General features: G+C 37.6%; 2 protein-coding genes across 6 annotated transcripts in view; both read right to left on the bottom strand.

Moving 5' to 3' along the window:
• LOC138713572 (ankyrin repeat domain-containing protein 23-like) overlaps nt 1-26,667 on the bottom strand; it is a 163,418-nt gene that overhangs the window by 65,013 nt on the left and 71,738 nt on the right. The window lies entirely within an intron of this gene.
• Nucleotides 13,240-24,683, bottom strand: LOC138713659 (ankyrin repeat and death domain-containing protein 1A-like). 2 transcript variants are annotated; one of them, XM_069845927.1, is made up of 6 exons: nt 24,420-24,683; nt 18,746-19,019; nt 18,375-18,437; nt 15,053-15,127; nt 14,675-14,779; nt 13,240-14,091 (listed from the first exon to the last, which is right to left on the bottom strand). In XM_069845927.1, exons 2-6 carry the CDS (start codon nt 19,016-19,018, stop codon nt 13,567-13,569), a joined length of 1,041 nt encoding a protein of 346 aa, XP_069702028.1. In that variant the 5' UTR covers nt 19,019; nt 24,420-24,683; the 3' UTR covers nt 13,240-13,566. The 2 variants fall into 2 exon arrangements, with proteins under 2 accessions (XP_069702028.1, XP_069702036.1); XM_069845935.1 differs by having other exon boundaries at nt 18,746-19,086.

The raw sequence follows: 26,667 nt of genomic DNA on the forward strand, positions 1-26,667 counted from the left end.
GTATAATTAATGAAAAATAGTCACATCATGGCATTAACTACAATAATATTTCATTTCTAATGGTAATAATGTCATCAAACCACCTCAAGTTTTGTAGTTTTTAATATCCAATACACAGCTGTACCTAGAAGATTACACACCACAGAATCGAACCCATAAATTATTATTAGTAAATTAATTTTTTAATAACCAATTTAATTTTAGCTCTAAATATGTCAGTATTCTTGCAGATCATGGCCTTCGTGTAATATTGTTTACTGTAGTATGTGTTTTGTTTTATTCTGAAATGCAACACGACCGACTTAATGCTCGCTTCGCCTCTTCTTTACAAAAAAGCGAAGGGAATATCAAGTCGGCCGTGAATGCTATTAGCTACTTCTCAAAACTGACGACAGATGGATTTTGGAAAATAGGAAAATTATGTTTAAAAATTGACATTTCACTGAAAACTACTATTTTTCCGAAAAACTTTGAGTTCCAAGCTTCAAAATGAGGGGTCATTTATTAAAATCCGTCCAGCAGTTTTCCCGTAATTTCCATTACCACTTAAAATTATAGGGTATATATATATATATATATATTACAGACTATCATCCAGAAGAAACTGAAAACAATTATGACAGCCACAGATGGATCTGATTTTAGACAGATGAACTGAATTGACTTAAAATCCACACAATATGCCCTCCCTGTACTGTATGTAATTCAGATTTTAATTATTATTTATTTCGTCATCTAATCCACTCTGAACTAGTCACAGTCCACTGTCTCCTTATCACTTTCCTTGGCCTCCTGTCACTTAAACGTGATTTGTATGTTGCTCTTTTTTCTGACAGTACCTTGGATGCTTTCCAGAATGAATAATTGCCTGGAAAATTAGCTGGCTCATAAACATTTACACGGTCCTATCTCCTCTTCTATTTCTTAACTGTTTATAACTGTGGAATATCTTAATAACAGTTCTCTCGTATATTTTTCTTTAGCAATAGTAGTCAATTATTTCTTTTCATCTTAAACTCGAGGGACATAACTTTTACTTGTTAAGGAACCAGTACTGAAAGACCCAATTGCACAGGACAAGGACAACACATCATGCCACACTTGCTTGTTAGACAAAGGCCTATATCACCGCTCGTGCCTGCACTGAAGGCAGATGTATTCACAGCCGTTCAGAGATTCAGTCCCTGAAGTCCTGACATCCCATTTCGTTGGAAGCTGCTAGTAAAATCAACCGGCTTATCGCTTTCACTGAGCATTAATGTTGGACACGTTCAACTTGTCATTGAGTGTGTTTCAGTCAGTGGGAATTCGAAATAAGACGCTAGTGAAATAAATAAGCAGCTTCATTAGAAAATATAGCCAGCAAATTGGCCGGCGAATAAGGAAGCTTGTTCAAAGCAAATACAAGCAGCACCATATAAATCACACTTCAGCTATCCCCTCACCTAACCCACTCAAACCTTCTCACTGTCGGCCTCCTGTCACTTTGCTATCGCCATTTTCGTCTTTCAGATATTACTAGTACTATTACTGTCACTACATTGTGATATAAAATGGAGAACTCATATTTATCATTCAATTAAGTGACCATTTGAACACACCCTAGCGTCTGCATGTCTGCCTATTTTAAAGTTTTTCGTGCTTACTGCTCCAACCTTTAATGTACCCTCAACTGCCCAATTACTGTATCTGTAACCATGGTAACAGCTCATCACTTACTTCTTCCTGCTGGAGCCGCAACTGGTGCTCTCCTTCATATTTCTGCCTGAGTTCTGCTTTCTCCTGTAACCACAAAGGAATCAGGTTCAGACGTAGCCCAGTCAGAAAGGTGGTAATACGATGAGAAAAAAGAATAACTCACAACCAACTACTTAATGTATTGTACTAAACAACACGACATTTCTGATTCTATTTTCGCATTTTGTACATGGCTTCAAATTGGTCTTAACTCATTTTCAATTTCCCTCGTCACCCATTTTGTGAATGTCTGGTATGAGCAAACAGTTCTGTGGAATAAAGCCTTAACTGTGACCCAATCTAAGGTGACCAGCAGTAACTGTAAATATGGCAACAGCGGATCTCTTACCCTTTCCGATTCTTCTTTCAGCTTTTCCAGTTCAGCCTGTGTTTCTCTTAATTCCCTCTCCCTCAGCTTCAATTCCTCCTTCAGCTCCTCAATGTTGTTGCTGCTCCCTACTTTTTCCTCTTCCTTCCTTGCCTCCAGGCCATGCAGGGACCGCGAGTCCAACCTCTCCTTGAGGACCCTCACCTCCTCTATGAGAGGAAGCAGCAGACGAACCTGTCCCTCCAGGGTCTTCACTCGCTGCTTGAGGTCAGGAAGTGGGTTGGGTTTAGCCATCCTGCACACCAGAAAGCAAGAAAACAGTGAAACCTATAAATACTATTCACAAGTCACTTCCGTTAACACGTACTCCAATGATCTTACAGAAACTGCAATGAATGAGTGACAATGCAGCTTTCAAGGTCGTATCTGCCCATCAATCACTTTGTTTTGCTCAAATATGTTCCCGAGTCCATTAAAATTCCTTCCCAATATATTGGACTAGAATAATAACACAGCTTCACTGTACTGACTAATGTCAAGGGTTACCCTCAGAATATCGTACAAGTGGGGCAGATTAGATTCGTTTCCACTTTTAGATAAATCGCTTCTAGGTTACTTTAACATTTTATTACTGATTTTCTTTTGTTTGCACTCCAGTACAAACTTGACATACAGAGAGTTGCAACAAATCTACAAGTTCCTGACAGCGGAAACAACAGTTTGAATAATTTCGCATTTGCTGGTAACAACCTTGTTCTGGGCAGCTATTCAAGTCTTTTAAATAAGGATGCAATGGAATTCTATTAATATTATTTCTATATTCTAATCCAATTATTATTTGAACCTGTTTGATGCCGAAGGATTTTATCAGACAAAATATTTTAATCTCCTTTTTTAAGAATATAAGCGTTTATACAACCTTTCATAATAGTTTTTTTATTATATTCTTTCCATTACATTTGATTTCGTGTTGTAATATTTTATTCCGATTTTTATCATTTTATTTCGTTTTCCATTATTTTATTTCTCCTTTTAATATTTCATTTCGTTTTCCCTTATTTGATTTCGTTTTTTAAATTTTGTTCTTCATTGTTTTATTAGATTTTTTATTATTTTCGTTTCTTATTATATTCTTTCGTTTTTTTCAGCATTGTACTTCTTTTCTTATTATTTAAATTTCGTATTTAATTATTTTATTACATATCCATTAAATTATATCTTCTTTAATATTATACCAGTATTTAGTTTTTAATTTCGATGTTTCTCATTTTATTTCGGTTTCTACTATTTTATCTTGGTCTTATTATTTCAGTTCGGTTTCTATTACTGTATTCAGTTTTTATTTATTTTGTTTCTATGACATTATTTTATTTCGCTTTTTAATATTTTATTTTGTCCTATTATTTTATTTCGTTTTTTTATATTTTGTTTTCGCCCTATTATGCCCTTTTTGAGACCTGTAGAAAACCGTTATTCTTGTGAATCTGGAGTATTTAGCCAATTTGGCAGCAGATGTCTCTGATTCAAGGAAGTGTGCTGCAATCCATTACAAAAACATTAAACGATGTGGTGTGTGAGTTCGCCATCTCGTGGAAGAAAAAACCCGATGTGCATATATGTAGTCCTATTAGCCTAGATCAGCGGTCATCAGCACAGAGCATCCTGGGGCTAGCGTCTCTTACCCGCGGAGAACACACTGCACTATGGTACACTCGTACCTGCTAGCGGGTATGCTCTCTACCTCTTCCTGCTGCATGACGGGGCACACGGGACGGCTCCGCTTACCCTTTACCCATTTCAGCGAGTGTTGACGATCTCTGGCCTAGATCATAGTATAGGAAAATTGGATTTAGGTTATGATTGACCAATTTTTAAGCATATTTGAACCTTACAAGTTTTTATAAAAAGTAATATTTTTACTAAAATGACTAGACTACTGGGACTTAGTAAAATAACGGTCCCGTTCCATTCGAGACAGTCTGTACAAACATCAAAATGGTAATATGGATTGTTCAAAATGGTATTTGAAAATCCATGTCACGTAATGTGAAATTACCTAAAATCTTAAAGTAAATATTATGTGCTTTAATACACAGTTTTCTTAATTAGATTACCCTATGTAGAAGGGCATCGTCTTCATTTGCATTATGTTTTATCTTTCGGCAAGCACGTTGAGCATTATAAAATGTGCCAACACTGTTGATTTTCTGTTAACTTCTTATTGCACCCCTGTCGCCCACCAAGCGCTACACAGGGCAAGCAATTACAAACCTGACAGCTGCAATTCTTCATATTCACCAGTTTTGATACCCGGTGAGTTCATCAGCATTGATTAATTCAGGGCTGGGCACCGGGAGCGAATCCAAACTCTAAACGGGGACGCTTAATATTCATCCATCATGGCATCAACGTTCCGCTGTTTTCGGTGGGGAAGAAAGGGGTTGAAGAATGTCATATGGATCCTCGTGAGAGAGTAGAATTCGATCTTGGTGCCCAGCTCTGGTTTAATTGAAAGAAGAGTTGTTGTAAGCGCTGATGAAATCAGCTGCAGTTTACAATGACTCGAAGGAAGTCGGATGTCATTGACAAGCTCTTATATGAATTAAAAATCATACCACTTCAATACATTTAACTGATTTTAACACACCGACTTTTTATGCAGAATAGTTCTTAAAAGATAATTTAATGTATAAAAACTACCACTAGGAGGCGCAATAATAGCTTGTTAATAAATAATTTGAATGTCTACATATCGTTAGTCGACAATTTCAATTTGCTCTACGTACTGTGTAATAATAATAATAATAATAATAATAATAATAATAATAATATGCCTAATATCTTAAATGCTTTACTCCTACAAGAACAAGGCAATAATTGCGACAAAATCAGCAAAATCCAGTCGATTATCTTTTAGAGAGAGAATTATGATACAATAAAACTAAAATACATTATTGAAATGCAAACACTATATATGTCTGCAAATTATAAAAAAAAAAACTAGAAAATATATTGGAACTGTAATTGTTGTGACAATTAAATATATAGACGTCTAATTCTGTTTGACCACACTTAGTCCATGTATTAAGTTTAGAATTATATCTGTATGTTAAAGAAAATCCTCACAATAGCTTGAAATACGACTTCAGCACTGATATTTATACTTACTCTGCAAGGAAACGTGGAGAGTTACAAGACTGGAAAGGAAGTGCGCAGGGAATGCTGAAGCTGCCAAGGCAACGAAACTGACGAATCAGGAAACTGGAACCAGAATTCACTGCATCACACAAACAGCTTTTATGGGAACTTGTACACAAGTAATTTACACGTGCGCTATACTTAAACTGAAGAAGTTACAAGTGAACTGAGATATCTTACTAATTAAATTTTGACAGATACAGTGTATTTCGTGTACAAATCCAGACAGTTTCCATTTCTGTGTTACTATAAGTGTGCAATGGTCTGCCGACAAATTACTGATAGCATTGGTTGATGGTTTATTGATAGAATATGAATCTCAGAGAAAAATATAGTAAGTGTGCTATCTTTAATGAACTCAAAAATATTTAAATATCTGAAATGAGGAAACTACCAAATTTGGAATGATTAGGCTACGTCCAGGCCTAATCGTGAATCAGAGGAAATAAGAGGCAGATTTGTGGCGTTTGACTGAGCACTCTACAGACCTGGTTTGTAACACGTCACTGTGGTATAGAGATATGGTAACTACACAAAATGTAAGAAAGAAGGATAATAAAGTTTGCCTTGGAACTATTGTTTCAATAAGGGAATGCTAGAATTGCTGCAGGATACATAACTTACCAATATCAACCCCACTTACTATGAAACACAATAAGATGCGTTGCAAACACTGGATAGCAAAGAAGCTAGCAAATACTTCAAGAGCCAAGCCCGCAATGCAGCAAACAGCTACGGGATTCCCAACCACAGCCCACAACGCAAGGTCACGTGATTGCTGTAGCAGGCTTTGGAGCATGATCAATAAATAAGACATTAAGTCTGTGACGCGACTGAATCCTGGCTGGATGAACAGTGAAACATGTCACGGAGGAAGATGGAAATACAAATAAATGTGAAGGAAAGTAGAAAATAAGTGCTACGGATTTTGATTTAGACTGCGAGTTATGACTATCAGTGGGTACACGGTCCACAGGTTTACCAATTAAAATTTGAAGTATGGTGACCATAATGCTTAAAAACAACAAAACACAATTGTTAGCTAAAAGCGGGACAGATGTCATGAGTCAGTTCGCCTTCATCTGTTCTGGAAATGAGCAGCTTGGGTAGCTAACCATGGAAATAAGAAGTTGTTGTGCAGCAAATTGTGATGAAAGCAAACAACATAGATACCGGTACAGACGGAATGACATGCAGATGTCACCTCTGGCAGAGCTGATACACATTTTGTTAAGCAGGTCGTATCACAAACACCAGGACTGGCAATGTCTCTGGCTACTAGAAACATCAATGACTCCTTTCTAGGGAATATTTTCGGATTACCAACCTGTGCTCAGGTTTATTAGAGGCAGCTGAACTCGAATTCGAAAGCCTCAAATCTCATGTCATTACCATGTATGGGGAGGAAATCCATCGTAGTGTTCGTGTATGGCTCGCTTGTCGCCCTCATTTCTCAGAATGTTTACCTCACAACAGAGAAATATAATACTGCCCATGTGCCACTTTTCCACGCATTCATTAATATCTGATCAATAGCTCCATGGTAACCACGGAAAACAACACAAACATGGAGTTTTCTACACTTGATATTGATAATTGTAAATCAATACTATGTGCAAGCCGCGGTCGTGGGTTGGAATCCAGGTCAGAGCATAACACTTACGTTACCGTCAATGTTTATTCTCGACTGCCTTCTGTATGTTAAGCGTAATGTGCATAATCTTCCTACTATTCATAATTATTCAACACAATGCGAAACAGTTTGACACTCTACATACAGCTTGTCAATATTATTATTATTATTATTATTATTATTATTATTATTATTATTATTATTATTATTATTATTATGGAAACCATTTGGTTTGATCTGATCCTTCCCATCAGCAGCTCCCCTGGTGTAGATCCATTGACATTCGTGGCAGTGTGTTGCCTCAGCAAGAATCTTGATAATCCAGCTTCCCACGACCGATAGAGCCCCCTCAACGAGTTCTCCATTTCACCAATTTCGCGTTGGACTGATCCATTAGAAGATGGATTGTACGGGACTGTAGAGACATGTTTAATTTTATTTATTTTTATTTTATTTTTATTTTTCATTTCATTCCAAAGACTGTACAATGCAGCATAGGAAAATGTCATGATTTACAAGTAAGCAATAAGTTCATAAGTTATATACAATGAAATAATTACATTATAAAATATCATATGGACAATTCTCCCTAAAAGTTATACAACTATATAGAGTTAAAATACTCACCAATATTATATAATGACAAGTCTATTAATTTATTTTTAATTTCTTTTTTAAAAAGCCTCAAGCTTAAATGTCTAATATTGCCGGGTAAAACATTATATAACTTTTTACAAATCTCTACAAAGCTGCTATTAGTAGTGGTGTAGTTACATTGTCCTTTTCTTAAATCATATTTATGCCTTGTAGAATAGCTATGTACTGAGCTATTTGTAGTAAAATTATTAATATTTGTTTGTACATACATTAAACAACTTAAAACATACAAAGACGGTACAGTTAAAATTTAAAGTCTCCGAAATAAAGGTTTACAATGTGTACGGTTATCAACATTACAAATTATTCTTACTGCCCTCTTTTGTAGTTTCAATAACTTTATTATTTTAGGATCATTACCCCAAACTATTATTTCATACGTCAGATAGCTATGGATATGAGCATAGTATACGGATTTTAGCACTTCAACACTAACATGTGTTTTTAATTTCCTTGAGTTTCTTAGATAATATGTCAATATGACAGTCCCATTTAAGTGTAGATTGTATATGCACTCCTAAAAATTTGACAGATTCTTTACAATTGATTCTATTGTTTAAGGAAAACTCTTAAGTTCTGTATCTTCTCTTTGTTTAAGCGAAGAGAATTAGCTGAACACCAATCTTCTATTTTTCGGTTGATTGCATCAAGATCATTAATAATTTTCAATCTATCATATCCAGTAATTGCTATAGCAAGATCATCCGCATATAAATATGACTTTATGTATTTGCCATCAATTATATAGGCTAGGGTAAGTCATTTACATAAATAATGAATAACATCGGTCCTAAAATAGAACCCTGCGGTACACCAATATTAGTAGTTGTGTATTGAGAAAAACTGTTATTAAAATATACCGTCTGTTGCCTATTGTTTAAATAATTCTTAAAAAAAATAAAGCTAATTCATTAAAACCATAAAACTTCAATTTCATTAAAAGTATTTCATGAGAGATACTGTCAAATGCTTTTAACATGTCATAAAATCGACTTAAAACATGCATTTTACCATCAATGTTTTCAATGCATAGTTTAACAAAATTCACAACAGCATCACAAGTTCCCTTACTAGCCCTAAAACCATACTGACATTGGGAAAACAAATTATTATTTTCAAAGAAACCTAACAATTGCTTATTAATAATTACTTCAAACACCTTAGATATGACAAGTATAATAGATATTGGGCGATAATTATTATTATCAGATCTAGATCCTTTTTTATATATTGGTAGAACTTTAACATATTTCAGACACTCAGGGAAAGTCCCAACATCTATACAAGAGTTAAATAAATAAGTTAGAATTTCTGCAATATTTAATGCAGCTAATTTAATTATTGAGGAATTCAAAACATATATATCATAAGAGTTACTATTGCTTAATTGAAGAATAGTAGTATATACTTCCTCAACAGTAGTCATCCTAAGACTGAACTCAGAGTGAGTCCAGTTATTATTACCAAATGCCTGGCACAAATAATCTTCAACATTAATCTTGGCTTGTGGAATACCATTGACAATCTCAGTTAATTTGTCCGTAAAAGAAGAATTAAAACCACTTGACGTAAGTTTAGTATCAGTATAATTACATTTATCATTATTGTTTGTTAATTCTTTTATTATAGACCAGATTGATCTACTTTTATTATTAGAGGAAGTGATTCTAGTAGAATTATACCTCAATTCCATTCCATTGTAGGAACGTATTGAATTCCATTGAAGTAAATTGTGTGCCATTATCAGTGACTGCAGTTGATGGCAATCCATGCGTGTCTAAAATGCGTCTGAGTGACACAATAACAGCTTGGGCATTTCTAGAGTTAAGCCGAACAACTTCCACCCATCTTGAAAAAGCATCCACTAAAACTAGGAAGTTTTGTCTCTGGAACGGCCCGGCCAATTCATTATCAGTCCAATATATAATTTGGATTCTTTTCCCCCACGATGAGCCAGTTTGCTTAGGCAGCTTTGGTCGTGGCAGCTGACAAACTGCACAGGTTTTAACAATACTCTCAGCTGATGCACCAAAACCAGCCACCAAACATATTTAGCTACGACCTAAACTTTTTTTCTGGATGGCCGTTATGGAGTAATTTAGTACACGATATTGAAGACTGAAGGGAGGGGGGATAAGTACTCTTGAGCCCCATAACAGACAGCCATCTTGTACTGACAGTTCCAAATGTCTACCAATAAATGCACCAAACGATTACTCTAGCTCTGGTCTTGGCCAATCATCTTGTACATAAGCAGGCCTATGGACTCTTGGCAGAATGTCATGCTTGGCAGTTTCTGCAGCTATATCAGATGATGGTGTTGGGAAAATAGACGGATCTTCCAAGAAAGCAATAATCTTCGGAATCGCAGTTGTAGCATCTGGACATCTACTTAAACCATCGACATTGCGAATTTGAGTGCCTGGTCGATGTTCGAGTCGATATTATATGCATGTAATGAAAGACATCAGGGTAACATTCCAGGCGATACTATATTCATCTCACCTCCTTTTGTTTTGATTGTAGGCTACTTTTCTATATAAGCCTATGTATGAGACCTGAAGTATCTGTGCGGATCCTATAACGGACACCATATTGTCGGCCACCCTTCTCTCTCTACTCCGCTCCTTCGAGCGTAATTTTTCAAATAATTTAGGTTATCATCTTAAATAATGGAAAAGTCTTTAAATTATGTTTAATTAAATATTAGTGTATTTAATACTGTATTCAAATTTCCCCGCGCGCCAACAAAAAGATATCGTAAAATGACACAGAAACTATGCAACGGAATGCGCCACTGTTCAACGAGGCGATAGCTAATGCATGCAGTGAATTGAATTGAATTTAAAGAGGAGAATTGGGAGGACAAATTTAAAAGGTACGCGAAATGCGTCCTTGGAAGGGGTTCGGGGCTGTAAGAAACTAAATATGTGATCTCCAAGCCTGTTGGCCACTAGTCTCACTCCGGGTTACGCTGCTCCACTGAAGGAGCTCTAGAAAATTTTGAAGGGGAAAACCGAAAATGGACGTAACCTCTTAGGTACCACATACGCGAGGGGACGGAAATGTGATCAAGTGATCACAGGACGGGACGAGGAGGAGATGGCTGTGTAAATCTGCACATTGAAATGAGCTGTGTCATTTCGCAGTGCAGGAGGAGTCGAGAAGACTCTGTCGTCTGTTGTTCGATGACAAGGCAGGTGAAGACGCCGTGAATTCTGAATCTGCAAATTGAAAGGTTCCCTGTCCTTTCGCATTGCGACTACATGAGTGACATTGCACATGTAGGTCTATTTCGTAATTTTATAGACTCTGAACTAGGGATTACGTCGTTTGTTAGAAAAAGGAGTAATTTATGGGGAAGGGCATATAGGCCCGTGGCCCATTTCTCTTAGGGCTCATCCCGACATTTGTCTTAACGCCTTAGGAAAACCACGGAAATACCTTAGGCAGGATGAGTTGTCTCAATATAAGAGACTAGCCAATTTGGCCTTTAGGTAGGAGGTCGACTGATTTATGGATTTATGATAGATGTAATTATTAATTAATGTAGAATAATTACCGGGGTCATGGGGATATGAATGCAGGTCCGTGGCCCATTTCTTTTAGGTCTCATCTCGACATTTGTCTTAGCGCCTTAGGAAAATTTAGGCCTTAATCACAGAAAAGCTTAAGAAAAGAGAACACATAGCCTACTTATAATTCACAGAAACAACGAGCGTTCACATTCTACCTAGATAAAGACAAATGACTACACAGACACCTGGATTCACTGATTTCTCTGCTAACTTGTACCATTATGCTGTACACAGTCTGCACACTTCTTCTTACTATAAAACGTAGACTATAAGGCGGCGACACGAATCTCCCAGCAACACTTGCAAACGTTTAACATTATCAAAATTACAAAGCTATCAAAGTTACCGCGGTGTACCCTATGGCCTATGGGTGAATTCAGAAATGCGTATAGAGTGTTAGTTGTGAGAACTGAGTCTGAGGGAAAAGGACTTTTGGGGAGGCCGAGACGTTGAAGGGAGGATAATATTAAAATGGACTTGAGGCAGGCCAGGTTCTCTAAAATCCATTTGTAAGTAAGTACATGCTGTTTGTTGTCGCTGCTTTTATTATCTACAGAACTTGTTTCACTAAATATTTACGGGATTCTTCATACTGATTATCCGCAAACTCAACGTCATGAAATTGCACAACCAGCCCTTGAAATTAAGTCTTAGTCACCAGCAACATGGTTTAGACCTTACGACTTGATCTAGCCTCTCATCTGAACATATTTCGTTGGTCTTCGTCTTCCTCTCTCCGCTTGTGGTCTTATGCAGACGTGGTACGCTACGACTGAAAATAAGGAAGCCACAACCACTGGAAGGAGCTGGTGGAAGGACGTATGTTGGGCTGTACAGTGGCGGACTGTATTATGTAGGTTGTTCTGTTTATAAGTATGTTTTAAATAATAAACCTGTTCAACTCGATTTATCCGTCGTTAGGCTATAGAGGTCGTAAATAGCCTACGGGAAATGGATTCCAATATGAAATTGATATGGAACAATGTTTCCGATCCCAAATATTGGACATCCCATACCCATACAACACAGGACACCTGGCAACCTTACTTGTTGGTCTTCCCTGCACACCTCACAACAGGAACGACCTTAATCAGCTGCCAACATTAATGAGCATTCAGGAGTTCTCTAAAAGGTATAACATAAGTAACCGGACTCTTTACCGAGATATCATAGAACAGAAGTTGCAGGCGTATCACATTGCAAACTGGAAGTGGAATTCGAAAATATACGTAGGCTATAGGCAGGTGCCATGTCTAACATAAGGTCTAATATTTTACGAGTAGACCTCACTTGTTGCAGAACTGAGTTTCTTGAAGATGTCAGTTTTTCACTCCCAGATTCATTCTAGTGTTATGTAGGGCTATACCGATTGAGAGTGGGAGTTGGGGGGGAGGCATACACACGGAAGAAACTGATGTCCATACCGCATACTGAGTCAGCAGTGGAGGTGAATGCAAAGAATAAATCAGGCTCAATAATTATGTCTGATGTTAATTATGTAGGATCCATCAATGCCAAATAATATCTCAGGGATGTGCAATGATCTCTGTATTATAAATGTAAATATTTCATTCCCTAGACAGGGGGGTACAGGGAAACGCCTTTGCCTTTTGATAGGGCTATGTTAGGCCTAGTAGGTAGGATAAGATTTCCTCTTCCGATATCATGATATATAAATTCTGGTTAACTGCACGCTTGCCCCTTTACAATATGGCGGTCACAAAATACAGGACGGTAAGCCGTGTTTGATCGTTTCAAGTTATCAGTGGCGTACTTTATGAACATTATTAATACAAGTTTATAGGCGTGAATTTCGAGTTGGTGCAGGAACATTCATGACAATGGGAATGCTTTCCTTCTGATAGGTAGCCTATTGTGAATAAATAGGCTATAGGCATGGAAATTACCGTAATATTGATGTGCATATGAACAGCAGGAACATTAGCGACACTCAGTGGCGTATCAAGGTCATCGGACATTGTCAGAACACATAGGCTACATACTGTACTTGAAATAGTCCAGATGAGATGCTGAAGGCTCAGTGACGTATCACAATCACACAATAACAACAGTCCTGTATGTTTTACAGGAATAGTGACACCAACATAAACAATTTTCCCATATTTTTATTTCAATATTTTATATAAGCTTAGTAATTAAATTAAAGAATAATTACAAAGATAATTCAATATTGATAATAATAATATTAATATTAATAATAATAATAATAATAATAATAATAATAATAATATTGACAAAGCGTCAGTGGCGTGTCGAGCTCCAACCACAACAAAGCCACACAACACGGGAGTAACGACAGCCTAGAGCAATGAAGTAACAGCATTACATGCAGAGCAGTGATGCCAACACAACACATTCCCGCTGGTTATTATGATATAATGATATTGCTGTCGTGTTGGCAGCACTGCGCCTGCTCACACCTGCAGCATTGCCGCCAATTCTGTGTGCCCGAACAGACGCGCCAGGTCTAGGGCCGTCCATCCACCGATATCCCTCGCCCCCCGCTCAGCGCCATGCTGCAACAGCAGCTGCACCACTGGGGCGTGGCCAGTACGTGCTGCACAGTGCAGTGCAGTCCACTGGTCTGCATCATCAGGCTCGTTGGGCCGCGCCCCAGCTGCTAGCAGAAGCTCACACACTGCAGGGTGCCCGTACCATGCAGCCCCATGCAGAGGAGTGTAGCCAGATAGTCGTGACTTCATATCCAGCCGCGCCCCGGCAGCCAGCAGCGCCCTGCACACATCCTGGCGCCCTTCACATGCTGCCAGGTACAAGGGCGTGTAACCAGCATGATCCACGGCGTTCACCTGGCTGCCTGCATCCAGGAGCCGCTGCAGCGTGTGTGTGTCCCCAACGTATGCTGCCCGGTGTAGCTCAGTCCAGCCATCACTGTCCTTCTGCTCCAGGTTGGGCCTGATCTCAGCCGCAGCTCTGAGCTTCTGCAGCAGGCAAAACAATCTGGTCAGAGGAAGCTCAGTGAGCTAGGCAACAGTTCCACTAGGCTGAGTGAAGCTGATGGCAGTAGAAGTGACAGTAGCCATGACTACAGTAATGTCAGTAGTAGTGGCAGTAGCCACAACTGCAGTAATGTCAGTAGTAGTGCCAGTAGCCATAACTACAGTGATGTCAGTAGCAGTGACAGTAGTGTTAGTACTAGCGACAGTAGCCATAACTACAATAATGGCAGTTGCAGTGACAGTTACTATAACGACAGTAATGTCAGTAGTAGTGACAGTAGCCATAACTACAGTAATGTCAGTAGTGGTGACAGTAGCCATAACTACAGAAATATCAGTAGCAGTGAGACTAGCCATAACTATAGTAATGTCATTAGTAGTGATAGTAGCCATAACTACAGTAATGTCAGTAGTAGGCCTATTAGTAGTAATAACAGTAGCAGCAACAGTAATATTGGTAGTAGTTCGTCTGAAAACTGAATTCCAGCTGGTCGCAATCTCTGTTGTAACAGTTTGTATCAATCGTTGCTCAGTAACTGTAACCATGACAACAGCTCACACTTACTGCTGTCTTCTGGCGCTCCGCTTGCAGTTCGTCTGCCAGCTTCTTCAGTTCCTCCCCCTTCGCTTGCAGTTCTTCTCGAAGAGCCCGCAGTGCTTCCTCTTTACTCTATAATTAAAAACAAATCTGGTTGAGAAGTACCTCAGATGTCGATAACTTGACTAGAAACATAACTATGATGATGATGATAATAATAATAATAATAATAATAATAATAACAATAATAATAATAATATTAATAATAATAATAATAATAATAATAATAATAATAATAATAATAATGTAACTCTTATTGTTTTGATCATTATTAAGATGAGAAATGAATGAATGGAGCTGATGAACTCCCTCCTAACTGTAGCCATGGTAACATCTCACACTTACTTCTTCCAGCTGGCGCCTCATCTCCCTCTCAGCCTCCAATTCTTGTCTCAGCTTCCCCAGCTGATCCTGGTAACTCTGTAATATAAACAATTCTGGGTTAGAGAAAGCTCAGCTAGTTAGGTGATAGTCTGACTTGAAGCAACACGTTTCATGAAGGAATCAAGCTGATGGCCCGGTATACAGCATCAGGAAATGAGACAACAGCTACCAACGTATAACATTTGGATAGAGTTCTTCAAATTAAATCTCTCATCCTCCCTATGGTTTTCCTTAAAGAGTTAAAGAAATGTTATGAGCCCTCCCTCATATAAATGGGACATCTGCAGGAAGTTAATTTTCATTTTCATTATGAAGTTATAATAAATGTGCCACAGATCGAAAACACTACCAGAACAAACCGTAATTTCTATTTTCATGATGAGCCCTAAAAGAAATAGGCCGTTGGTCATCTAGACCAGTGTCCGTCAAACTTTGTGGAGATGCTGCCCATTTTTTGGCGAGACTTTTCTTTGCAACCCTCCTCCCCCACTACTCTGTATAATTTCCCTAAAAAATTCAAATCCGTATAAAATCGAAAAAAAAAATTATGACTGTACTAAAAACCAGTCGATAGCAGCCAACGTCTAATGTACCGTGCCTGCAAGATCAGAAATCGGAATAAGTATGCAAACCTACTATAAATTTATTCTATTTTGCTTCTTATACGAGTCTTCCATATATATATATATATATATATATATATATATATATATATATATATATATATATATATATATCAAACAATCAGAACACTTTGAATAGTGGTTTGCAAGACCAGGATGTAAACATACTGTAATAACAGACCAAGCTAAAACCAGAAGATTCGATTGACATCACTTCACAAAAAGAAATTTGATCAATTCTAGTGCTTTAAATGAGCCGTTGAGAGGTAAAGTGGTACAAAGAGAATTTATGAATGTTCAGGAATTTAAACTTTGGGCTTGGTTGCATTTAAAAATCGTCGTTAATTTTTTCACTAAGTTTTCCTCAAATACAACATAAAAGTATGTTAATAAGGCATTGTTTGTTTTATTTTATAATCCATCCCTAACCTTTTTACATGACAACCCAAGGCGTCGCGAACCATACTTTGAGAACCACTGGTCTAGACCTGCCCGCCCTGATAAGTAATCTACATTTTCATGATTAGCTTTCTCCTCATCTAATCAACTCTAAACTAGTCACTGTCCTTGGACTCCTGTCACTTAAGTATGATTTACATGTTGTTGCTTTTAACGCTACTTCCTACCTTCTTCTGTCGCACCTTGATGCTTTTCCAGAATGAATATCTGGCTGGAAAATTGGCTAGTTCATAAACATTTACACGGTCCTATCTCCTCTTTTATTTCTTAACTGTTTATAACAGCGGAATATCTTAATAACAGTTCTCACTTATTTTTATTTAGGAGGAGTAGTCAATTACTTGTTCTCATCTTAAGCTCGGGGGAAATAACCTTTGCCTTTTAAGGAACTAGCATTAGAGGACAGCTGCCTATATCACCGCTCGTGCCTGCACTGAAGGCAGATGTATTCCCCACTTGTTCAGAGATCATTCCTGAAGTCCTGACATCCCATTACTTAGGAAGCTGCTAGTAAAATCAACCGGCTTATCGCTTGGACTGAGCATTAATGTTGGACACGTTCAACTTGTCATTGAGTGTATCTTAGTCAATGGGAATTGAAAATTATACACCAGTGAAATAAATAAGCAAATTCATTAGAAAATTTTGCCGGCAAGTTCACTGGCGAATAAGGAAGCTTGTTCAATGCAAATAAAACACCACATATAAATCATACTTCAGCTATCCTCTCACCTAACCCAATCAAACCTCCTCACTGTCCTCGGCCTCCTGTCACTTAGCTATCGCCATTTTCGTCTTTCAGATATTGCCAGTAGGGTAATTGTCATTATATTGTGATATATTTCGACCAGTCCAACTAAACACATATTAAGCGAAAATCGGAATTCGAACTGGGACAAATATACGTGACAGGTGATGATCTGTCTGCTCAATCAGCAATTGTGGTGGAAAGTGATTATCAAAACAAGATCGTTGACCAGGTGCGTGTAGACGACGGAGAATTAGCTGAATTGCAGATCGCGCCGGAGGAAGCGAGACAGAACAAAGGAATGCTGAGATCAAAAATTCTGAAGAAGAAAACATATGCGAAGGCAATGAAGGTTAATGACACAAGTAAAAATATAAGTGATTTGGGAAGTGATTCAACCAGATTAGTGGGAAGAAAGGTCAGTGCCGAAAGGGGAAGTGAAACTGTTTCTGTGAGTGCAAGAGCTGAAATGATGAGAAGTGAAGTGAAGCATAAGAATGACGAGTTTGCTACAAAAGACGACATTCTGATAATGATGAACAGTTTTTTAGAGGCAATAAAATAGGTAAGGATTATGGGGGGTGGAGGCTAGCTAGGATGGTGAAGTATAATATGTAGAAAATTAGTGAGATCGGAAAGTGAAAGGTGCACATGAAACAGACATAATAACGAGCATATTGGACAATGGTGTAATATGTTTTAGTATCAAGTATTTTTAAAAGCAGTGTATGTTCGATAGAGTCTAAGTGATCTGAAAATCAAGAACGAGTGTTAAAAGTGTCAATTCTGAATGAACTAGAGAAGTGTAGTAGGAAGTTAAGTATAACGAGAGAGATAATTGAAAATAGGTGAGGAGTCTGGCGGAGGAGGCTAGCTAGGATAGCAAGTATAATATGTAGAAAATTAGTGAGATCTGAAAAAGGAATTGCATACAACAAACAGACATAATAATAACTTATTGGACAACGGGGTAGTATGTTTTAGTAACAAGTATTATCAGAAACAGTATGTGTTCGATATAAGTGTAGGCCTACTGAAAATCAAGAACAGAGTCGTAAAAGTGGCAATTTAGGATGATCTAAGATTTTAAAGGTGAGAATTGTCGGATGATCTAAATCAAGTTGTTAGGTTTTTTAAAGATGGAAATAATTCATCAATTTAAAGAGCGTCTATATCAGGTATATCTGTAATGAACGTAATTGTGGCACTGGATACAAAAATTGTGAGGTCCACATTACATGGATGTAAATGTTGGCAATCAAATACAGTACAATATTGTGATATATAATGGAGTACCCATATTTATCATTCAATTAAGTGCCTATTTAGACACATCTTAGTGTCTGCATGTCTGCCTATTTTAAAGTTTTTCGTGCTTATTGCTCCAACTTTTAATCTACCCTCAACTGTCCAATTATTGTGTCTGTAAACATGATAACAGTTCATAACTTACTTTTTCCTGCTGGAGCCGCAACTGGTGCTCTCCTTCATATTTCTGCCTCAGTTCTACTTTCTCCTGTAACCACAAAAAAAAAATCAGGTTCAGACGTAGCCCAGTCAGTAAGGTGACAGTACGATGAGAAAAAAAGAATAACTCACAACCAACTACTGAATATATTGTACTAAACAACACGACATTTCTAATTCTGTCTTCGCATTTTGTACATGGCTACAAATTGGTCTTAAATATTTTTCAATTTCCCTCGTCACCCATTTTCTGAATGTCTGGTAGTAGCAAATAGTTCTGTGGAATAGAGCCTCAACTGTGACCCAATCTAAGGTGTTCAGCAGTAACTGTAAATATGGCAACAGCGGAACTCTTACCCTTTCCGATTCTTCTTTCAGCTTTTCCAATTCAGCCTGTGTTTCTCTTAATTCCCTCTCTCTCAGCTTCAATTCCTCCTTCAGCTCCTCAATGTTGTTGCTGCTCCCTACTTTTTCCTCTTCCTTCCTTGCCTCCAGGCCATGCAGGGACCGCGCGTCCAACCTCTCCTTGAGGACCCTCACTTCCTCTATGAGAGGAAGCAGCAGTCTAACCTGTCCCTCCAGGGTCTTCACTCGCTGCTTGAGGTCAGGGATTGGGTTGGGTTTTGCCATCCTGCACACCAGAAACAAGTCACTACTGACCTTTTTCCGTTAACACGTACTCCAATGATCTTAAGAAACTGGAATGAATGAGTAACATTGTAGCTTTCAAGGTCATTTCTGTCCATCATGTACTTCGCTTTGCTCAAATATATTACAGAGTCCATAAGAATTCGTGCTCAAAATATTGGATTAGAATAATAACACAGCTTCACTGACTGATTAATGTCAAGGGTTACCCTCAGAATATCGTACAAGTGGGGACAGATTAGATACTTTCCACTTTTAGATAAATTACTTTTAGGTTACTTTAATGTTTGTTACTGATTTCCTTTTGTCTGCAATTCAGTAAATTGCAACTCTCTACATGCCAAGTTTGTCTTGATTTGTAGAGAGTTACAACAAATTTACAAGTTCATGACCGCGGAAAACAACAGTTGCTCATTTACACATGTTGGAATCTCTGCAGTGTTAGAACAATACCATAATCAGCACGGGCTGACGTTGCTAGCATGTTACTTTTAATCTAGGAATTTGCAGGCTTTGTTAATAAGTACATAAATCCTAATGATTGATTTCTGGTTGTAAGACTCACAGTTTTTTAGATCAATTTCGTCACTTTTGGACTTGTTTCGTTTTTAGGTTATTTTTTTTTTAATTTTCTCAGTACATTGTTGGTCATTTTTGCGACTTTTGGTACTAATTTCAATTGTTGTTTTCAATTAGCTTTAATATAATTGAATTTTATTTTATTTTGTAGTTCACTTGCCGTCCTGATTTACAGCAAAGGTAGGATGGAATATATTTTTCATGGAAGAGACAGTAAGCTTGAATCCTTGAAGAGTGCCAAGGCTTTAGAGAGGGAAAGCTACAGAAACCAATCAGCTGTTCCTCACTTTACTTTACAAATAGAATGTACACAACCTTCATAATGTTTTAGGATTTTCCAGGATTCAGTCAGTTGTGACGCTGAATTCTGTACAGATAACGATATTCTCCATTGCATGAAGATTATATTTTCCACACTCCTCATTCTAGCAGCAAATAGCAAACTTGCTATCGAGAGTGACGTTAAAAGAAATCATCAGCACAGTCAGTAATGTTAACACAAACTGCAGCAAGTCACAGTAAATCATCAGATCTTTTCAAAGAAATTTGCGATGTTCTAGATTCATTGGATATTCCTCTCTGTAAATACATAACACAAAACTGACAGTAATTCTACAATCCAACAGTAATTCACATATATTCATCATCATCCATTACATAGCCAGGTTATTCATGGTGCAGCGTGCTGTACTTGTACAGCAGCACAGCCATTCGGCTACCCAATTATTCACAGAATAGAAGTGATAAGCACAATAAACCTCAGGGAAGTGAGAGAGAGAGAGAAATATTAATTTAAGAATTAATTACATTCTGCAGTGCTGCGAATGCAATGCAAATTGAAATACAGTGTGATTTTATGTTATTTTCTACTTAGTATGTGTTAGTAAAATATATGTTTTATTTGAGAATATTGCAACTTATATTAGCCAACTATAAAATATCGGTAGGCGCCATTTGCTAAATCCATGTTATTTTTAATGGCGTTATATAGAATTCTTTTTTGTTTTTTACTTTGAAAGTTACATTAAATAAGTTACAATTTTTCTTTCGCTTCATTGACTTCTGTGAGATATATGTACTGGGTGTTCAGTTCAAAGTGTGTCATGGCTCGCTATATGCCGTCACGTGGCTAGTCGATGAGCCTAGAGAATTCAATCTTCCTACACTTCCGCAGAAGTGTATTACTTATCTGCCAGAGAAGTTGCCTAGAAAGTACGGCGTTCATTCAGAAGAGTACTTACTGATATGTAGGCCTACTGTAACGCCGGTAGTGGCAGGAATGTGAACTGTTTCGAAAGATGTACTGAGGTGAGTTTTTTCTTAATGTCGAGATATGGGGAGAGGGTTAAGACGATTACGTATGTATTTGTTGACATTAACTTCGACGGTCAACATGGACACGGAGCATTTGATTTGTGTTCTGGAATGTTGCCGTACGCAACCGGTGATAACAAATACCCTGCGTACGACTTGGCCGCGCAAAACACAGTTCGAAAGAGGTTATGGTAGCACACAGACCGTACAGATCGCCATGTGTTGCTACGACGTTCAAGTTATACCGTACACGTTCTCAAGTTCAGATTGAACGCCTTGATTAATAGGCAACTTCTCTGACACAAAAGCTGAAACTCGCTTCAAATCGCTGACTCGTCAACAGTGACATCATGACACACTTTGAAATGAACACCCAGTAGTGATAAACACGTGGTTTAATTTTCAGCTGCAAATACTTTCATCATAAAAATAGTTGACACTTACCTGTATATTCTAATGCACTCTTTAGCTTTCCCCCTCTTATTTCTTACAAATGTAACACTCGAGAGGTCCAGGATACAACCATTCGAAAAATGACCACTTTCCTAATAATTCGCCTTGGACCTCTCGCATATTATAGGTCAATAGATAATTATTAGACTTCGTGGAATTGCCACGAGAATCGTAAGCTTTACTACGCACGCGGTATAGACTGTATGAGAAAGGGGCGTGCAACGGATGGAGTATGCCTCTGATGTAAACACTGAGCAGTATACTGCGGTTACAATAAAACCTGTACCCCGCATTCAAGAAATATAATGAATGATCATTGAAGTAGCAAATGTCTAAACATATAAATACACAATTATTTTGTAGTGAGATATATTAACTCTTAAAATTTAATGTAATATACTCACATCATCCTTGAATATGTGCATTGCAGTGAAGAGTTACGTACATTTTAAGCGACTGCAAAGTAACCTCCTCCGATGGTAACTTAAACAGTTTTTATTTTGGAAAATGTAAGTTCAACATCACACGATGTAATACGTACATATTTGAAGAACGGAAAGTCACTACTTTTTAGTACACCAACTTCAGATGTCTTGTCGTGGCCTGATGGTACATCATTTATAATACGTAGTTGTGAATAGGCATAATTTTTAGCAATAACGTTTCTCAACTTACATTTCACTTTTTCTGAAATTAATGAATTGTTATTTTGGATAACGGTTTGTGATACTTTATCCACTATATTAAGGGCTTTTGAGAGTTGTAGTTTAGGCGATTCTAACAGGATGATGCTTTTGAACACGATTTTTAAATTAGAATCAATGAACAGAATATCTTCCAATAGGTGTTCAGAAGGGAATGATTTTACAGCTGCAACAGCGGAACTGTCTGTGCTAGCCAATGCATCAATTACCTCCATTATTTTGCCGTAATGTTCTGCATAATAATTAACAGCATCCAACCACGTTCCCCAACGAGTCAAGACTGGCTGCGGGGGTAAGGGTATTCCAGAGGTAATCGTTTGGAACAGCAACACTCTCATTGTAGTATGTTTGATTGAATTCTTGTCTGCACTGAACAAATGTTAAGCTTTGACTATTCCGACCACAGTAATGTAAAAACAAGTTCTTACATAGGTATACATTAGCTGTAGCTGCTCTATCTATTTGGACCGGTCACATCTCTTAACATGAACTGCTTATACTACGAGACCGGGCGGCCGCTCACCTTCTCTATACTACCGTACATCGGCAACCTGATTGCATGCTGCGTGTGGCAATTCAACGAAGTCTAGTAATTATAATAGGGGAGGGGAGGGGGACATTACAAAATACGGATAGGCATTGGCGATATCCAAAAAGTTTAACATCCAGTTCTCCCATGTGTACCTATGTTAAACATATACGGTATATGTTCATGGTGATTGCAAATATTACCTAGAAATAATTTAACAACCAGTTCGTTCGAACCGCTGCGAACCGGCCGAATATCACCAGTGCAAATAGGCCTAAGTATGAAACCAATTTTATGTTGAAATTGACTTATTGGTGTCTCCAAAGTTAAACCACGTGCTTATCACTATACAGCGTGAATCAAAAGTCTGGAACTATATAAATATTTCTATATGCTTTATTTTCGATTACTAATTATAGGTGTTAACAGTATTTGTAAGACCAAATGCTCTACCAGAGGCACATTCAATTCTAGACCTCAGCTATCTTAAAAGCCGCCATTTTGGATGCAAAATTCAAATTTTAAATGGGAAGTGGGTCATGTAAGTACTCAAAATCATGTGAAACTTTCTGAAAAAAAACCATGCTGAAATCTTTTTTGAGATATCTCTAATCGTTTTCAAGTTATTTAAAGACAACTGTCATAATGACACAAACATTAGTTACTGCATCTACAGATATTTTGTAACATGGTACAGTACTAAGGAGGCTTTGGAAAAGATATTTTTATGGAATTCTAATATTTCATTTTTTCTGCTTTACTGTTTGGTTAACCTGTGACAGTTTCAATGCATTGTTGTGATTATATGAAGCTCTCCTATAACAAATTTATTGATTTTCGTGATGGCATTATCTAAAGAGAGAAGAATTGATATCGTTCTTCATTCTGGTGGGTTCAGCCACAGAAATGTTGCAGCAGACCCACATTCTGGTTTGTGTTCAAATATAACGATAAGCAGAAAGCAATGAAGGAGCGGCCAGAGAGAATGATTGTTGCAATGCTCTGTGACTGCGTAACGCACAGGAACGCCGTGCAGTGGGCAGTCAAACAGCACGACGATACTGGATTCTGAAAGCTTTCATGACGAAATTTTCTACTAAATGGTTTCGTATGAGTTTCACTTTCATATGACATGGAGACAAGTATTTAACAAAAATAGATTCGTCCCAGACAGTTAAGTTACACAAAATATGCTATGTTTCTGGCTATAAAATTCTTCAATATTTATGGCCAAGCGTCACTCTAAATATGCTAGATTTAAACTTGAAATGGCTGAGTTGGCTAATCGACCTCCAGCAGCCCAGCCTCTGATACATTTCCCTGTACACAGAGGTGGTGGAGGGGGCAATGTTTGAAGGGCGTTCCTTCTCTGCACACCGGGTTCGACTCTGAGACAGGCCGGCTTTTAACACGCAACAGACGGCTAATACAGTGAGCCGCTTAGCATCTAACTTCCGTGACGTCATTCATCAACTGCTCAAATAGCGGGAGTGTAGAGTATTTGGAGGAGTAAATATATGAATATGTAAAAGTTTTAGTTCACAGCTCAGTGTTTCCATGGTAACTGAAATTAAAAAGAAAATACATTCTTGGAGCTGAAATATTTTATGCTTCCGAAGTGTCCTGCTTAGAGATCGAGAGTGGCTTTGTGACTTGGTGCTTCTATTTGCGGAGCTAGAGAAACGAGAGAAGCACGAATTCCAGCCGCCATTCTTTATCAGTTCCACACTGTTTTTAGCCTATAGGATTATGAAGAAGAAGAAGAAGCAGAAGAAGAAGCTGTTGTTACACAGCCAGAACTTACCTTGTGAATTGAAAATGAAGTTATGTTAACAGTGAGGGAAAGAAGAACGGTGCTACCAACAGTGACGGAGTTCTGGTCAATTCCGAACACAATCGTCCACAGACTTTGTACACGGGGAGAAAAATGAAGAAGTTCGAACCAAAAACCACTTGCTTGAAAACGAGAATGAGTAGTGATGCAGCCCTGCTTCTGAGGAGTTATATAGTGCCTTATCTACCGGTTAACAAACAGCCAGATAAAGCTGTGAGACAGCTTACACAAGCAAGGAAGAAGAGATCATAGGAGTGGCGCTTGAAGACAACCAATAAGAGAAAGGATTATGAATAAATAAAGTTGCAATGTATGTCTAACGATAAGATAACACGATGACTTTCATCTTAAAATAAATATTAATAATATATCAGTAGAGATAAATCACGTGATAGGTGCCACAAGTCAAGAGCTTGTTATCGTGCCCAGAGGTTGCACAACAATCCACTCACCGTGTGATAAAGGTTCTGTCTTTCGTAATTTATTAGTGCACGAAATCTCATTTCTATGAACACATTTTCCTTCGTTCCTATTAAATACATTAAAACTCAAAGAACGAATGGCAGGAAATTATGTTTATTGCAGATATGAAATGCGATGTCAACAACAACAATGGCCAAAACTCACACACAACTCAGATATACTGTAACTCTCCTTCCCCCTCACATGATTCATACATGTTTCTGTAACTGATCTACATGCCGTTTTTTAATATTAATATTTTATAATTTAATTCACAGAGATAGATTCCCATATATTTCGAAATTACTGCAGCTACACAGGTAAGATTTCGGGAGAAGATTTTTGACTAAACACAATTTCCAACGTTAAAACATTGTCTCACGGCAGAATTCTTCTTCTTCTTCTTCTTCTTCTTATTATTATTATTATTATTATTATTATTATTATTATTATTATTATTATTATTATTATTATTATGGAAACCATTTGGTTTGATCTGATCCTTCCCGTAAGCAGCTCTCCTGGTGTAGATCCATTGACATTCGTGTCAGTGTGTTGCCTCAGCAAGAATCTTGATAATCGAACTTCCCACGACCGATAGAGCCTCCTCAACGAGTTCTGCACTTCACCAACTTGGCGTTCGGCTGATGCATTAGAAGATGGATTGTACGGGCTGCAGTGGCGTATACTGGTTTAAGGGCCTGGGCTACCACTGACCCTATTATTATACAAAATATATTTTAAAGTCCCTATAATAAAATTCCTTACCTATTTATATATGAATTCCAGTCGTCTTGATTGGGACGAAAATACTTTGATGACTTCGTCATTGAAATTACAGTTGGGCCGCTTGCGAAGTTTCTGTAGAAATGACTTTTCAATGAACATCAGTGCCAAGCCGGATAAACGTTCTTGTGTATGTGTTGATCTACAGTAGGATTTTATTCTCTTCAACAAAGAAAATGTTCTTTCTACCGATGCTGACGTAGCTGGTATTGTCACAATTAATGTTGCCAATTTAAGGACTTCAGGAATAACTTGGTTCAGCTGGTTTTCATATATGGCAGATAATATTTCATGGATAGGTTTGTTCGAAAAATCAAAGACTTCTGCTGAATATATTACACTTAATTCATTTTTCAAACGTACTTGATCAAAGTGACTGTTATAGGACTGAAATAATTTGTTTAGTGCCTCATTCGGGAAGTTTTCTCTATAAGCAGAAAAGTTTTGAGAATCTAGAAGATGTGTGAACTGAAGCTTTCCATAATCAGAAAATCTGTCAGTAATTTCCATGTGCATACGATCTAGTATGCTGTAGTACAGCTGCCTGTATTTCAATTCATCATCTCCTTTTCTTCGCTTTAATGGTGGTTCCATTGTATTGTCTGAAGAATTTTCATTTTCCATATTACTCCATATGGACGGAAACCCACTATGTCTGAACTCGGATATAGTATTTTTTAACTTTGATACCTCTTGCAAGCAGTATGCTATGTCTAGACTTTTTGTCTGAAGAATATTGTAGAGCACATCTGTATGTGCGAACACACTAGCATAAACTTCAAGAAGAAATATATTCTGAAACTGTGTGAAAAAATACAAATATCCTTGAGCCTGCACAATTACATCATCATCCCAGTTTTCTTCAGAGTCATTACAAATGATATTTTCAAAGAAAGCAATCAGTTGTTCTCTGTATTCCTTTACTGTATTTACAAGCCGAGATGTAAAATTCCATCTAGTTGGTGCTACT

The sequence above is a fragment of the Periplaneta americana genome, chromosome 2, assembly GCF_040183065.1.
Source record: "Periplaneta americana isolate PAMFEO1 chromosome 2, P.americana_PAMFEO1_priV1, whole genome shotgun sequence".
Lineage (NCBI taxonomy): Eukaryota > Metazoa > Arthropoda > Insecta > Blattodea > Blattidae > Periplaneta > Periplaneta americana.